Source organism: Guillardia theta, assembly GCF_000315625.1.
Source record: "Guillardia theta CCMP2712 unplaced genomic scaffold GUITHscaffold_297, whole genome shotgun sequence".
Lineage (NCBI taxonomy): Eukaryota > Cryptophyceae > Pyrenomonadales > Geminigeraceae > Guillardia > Guillardia theta.
The window spans coordinates 25,764-27,606 of NW_005434380.1; the positions used below are offsets into that span (position 1 = coordinate 25,764).

Below are 1,843 nucleotides of genomic sequence, written 5' to 3' on the forward strand. Positions count from 1 at the left end.
CGGTCCTCCTCCCTCGTCGCCCAGCAGCTCTCCAGCACGGCCCACAACCCGTCCGGGCATCCTCCGAGGAGGTGCTCTCGAGGCAGCCTCCCACCCCCGCACACGTACCCGATCACAGTCGGGTCCGTCATGGGGTAGTAGGGGGTCATGCCCGAGGTCAGGATCTCCCAGCACGTGACCCCGTAGGCCCACACGTCGCTCTTCTCCGAGCACCGGCCTCTCTGCATGGACTCTGGGGGCATGTACCGCACCGGCAGCGCTCGCCCCGCTACCCTCCCGTCACTCCCGTCCACCAGCTCCCCTGCCCGCCCGTACCCCGCCACCTTCACCGACGTCCTCCCCACGTCCTCCTTGTCGAAGCCCATGACATGATCTCTCAGTAGTGACCGGAGCCTCGGAGGCTGAAGATCGGGCCGTAAGACAACGTGACGGTACAGTGACTGCGGCTGACCGGGCCCTGAGCCCAGGATGGGACGAATGAAACCAAATCGATCGAGTTTGTGAGAGCAGATATGATGTACTGTATCAGGCTTGCATGTTGAGCTACTGTCTCCTTCAAACGATTGGATTCGGTTCGAACAGGCAAGACAATACAGGCTCCGAGTCTCTCTCATCCTGTCCAACGATCCCGATCGCGCTCTCCGAGCTGACAAGGCTGAAAGTGGGTGCGAGCGAGCAAAGACGCTGATTGTCTGTCCGGTCTCTGTCTTGACCAGCTGAGAATCGCAGATCGAGAGGCACATTGAGGATGGCAAGATGACCACGACGATACTCCACTCGAAATACCCGCAAAGAAGTTGCAACGTGTCCTCACGCAGTCTGTCTGATTACGATGTTGTTGTTACAAGCTATGAGACCTCGAGGAATCTTTATCAAAGATGGCTCTTGCATCGCAATGCAGCACGTGTCAAGAAGGACGGTGAGTCTGCATGTGGGTCCTATCATCTTTCATCACTCTTGTGTTGTACAGGACGACCATCATCGAAACATCATCTTTCATCACTCTTGTGTTGTACAGGACGACCATCATCGAAACATCATCTTTCATCACTCTTGTGTTGTACAGGACGACCATCATCGAAACATCATCTTTCATCACTCTTGTGTTGTACAGGACGACGATCATCGAAACATCATCTTTCATCACTCTTGTGTTGTACAGGACGACCATCATCGAAACATCATCTTTCATCACTCTTGTGTTGTACAGGACGACCATCATCGAAACATCATCTTTCATCACTCTTGTGTTGTACAGGACGACGATCATCGAAACATCATCTTTCATCACTCTTGTGTTGTACAGGACGACCATCATCGAGACAAGACATCATCGGCAACGAGAGCATCGACATCTCCGACATGAGATGGCAGCGAGTGATCCTCGATGAAGCGCGTTGGATCAAGAACAGAAGATCAACAAGTCATCGAGCTTGTCTGCGACTGACGGCCATCAACCGCTGGTGTTTGGCAGCAACGCCATTGCAGAATGATGTGGACGATATCCAGTCTCTCTTGCAGTTCCTTAGAGTAGAACCACTCGACAAGTATTCTACCTGGCTGACATATGTCAAGAAGTGAAACCTCTCTCCTCCTCCTCCCTCCTCTCTCCTCCTGCTCCTGCTTCTCCTGCTCCTCCCTTTTCCTCCCTCCTGCTCCTGCTCCTGCTCCTGCTCCTGCTCCTGCTCCTGCTCCTGCTCCTGCTCCTGCTCCTGCTCCTTCTCCTGCACCTCCTCCTCTTCCTCCTCCCCTTCCTCTCTCTCCCTCTCTCTCCTCCTGCTGGACTCCCTCGATGCCGGGGCTGTGCATGCGCTACTGTGAGCCGCTGGCAGCAGCAGCGGCG

At 54.7% G+C, this 1,843-nt stretch overlaps 2 protein-coding genes across 2 annotated transcripts; one reads left to right on the forward strand and one right to left on the reverse strand.

Moving 5' to 3' along the window:
- Nucleotides 1–14: 14 nt before the first annotated feature.
- On the reverse strand, nucleotides 15–257 carry GUITHDRAFT_43476 (hypothetical protein; the record flags this gene model as incomplete). Its single annotated transcript, XM_005818521.1, has 1 exon — nucleotides 15–257. A coding segment is annotated over one exon (243 nt), but the record flags the coding sequence as incomplete, so codon positions are not given.
- A 1,105-nt stretch (nucleotides 258–1,362) lies between these two features.
- On the forward strand, nucleotides 1,363–1,581 carry GUITHDRAFT_82967 (hypothetical protein; the record flags this gene model as incomplete). The annotated part of the gene is made up of 1 exon (XM_005818522.1): nucleotides 1,363–1,581. One exon carries the CDS (start codon nucleotides 1,363–1,365, stop codon nucleotides 1,579–1,581), a length of 219 nt encoding a protein of 72 aa, XP_005818579.1.
- Between the last annotated feature and the right edge of the window lie 262 nt (nucleotides 1,582–1,843).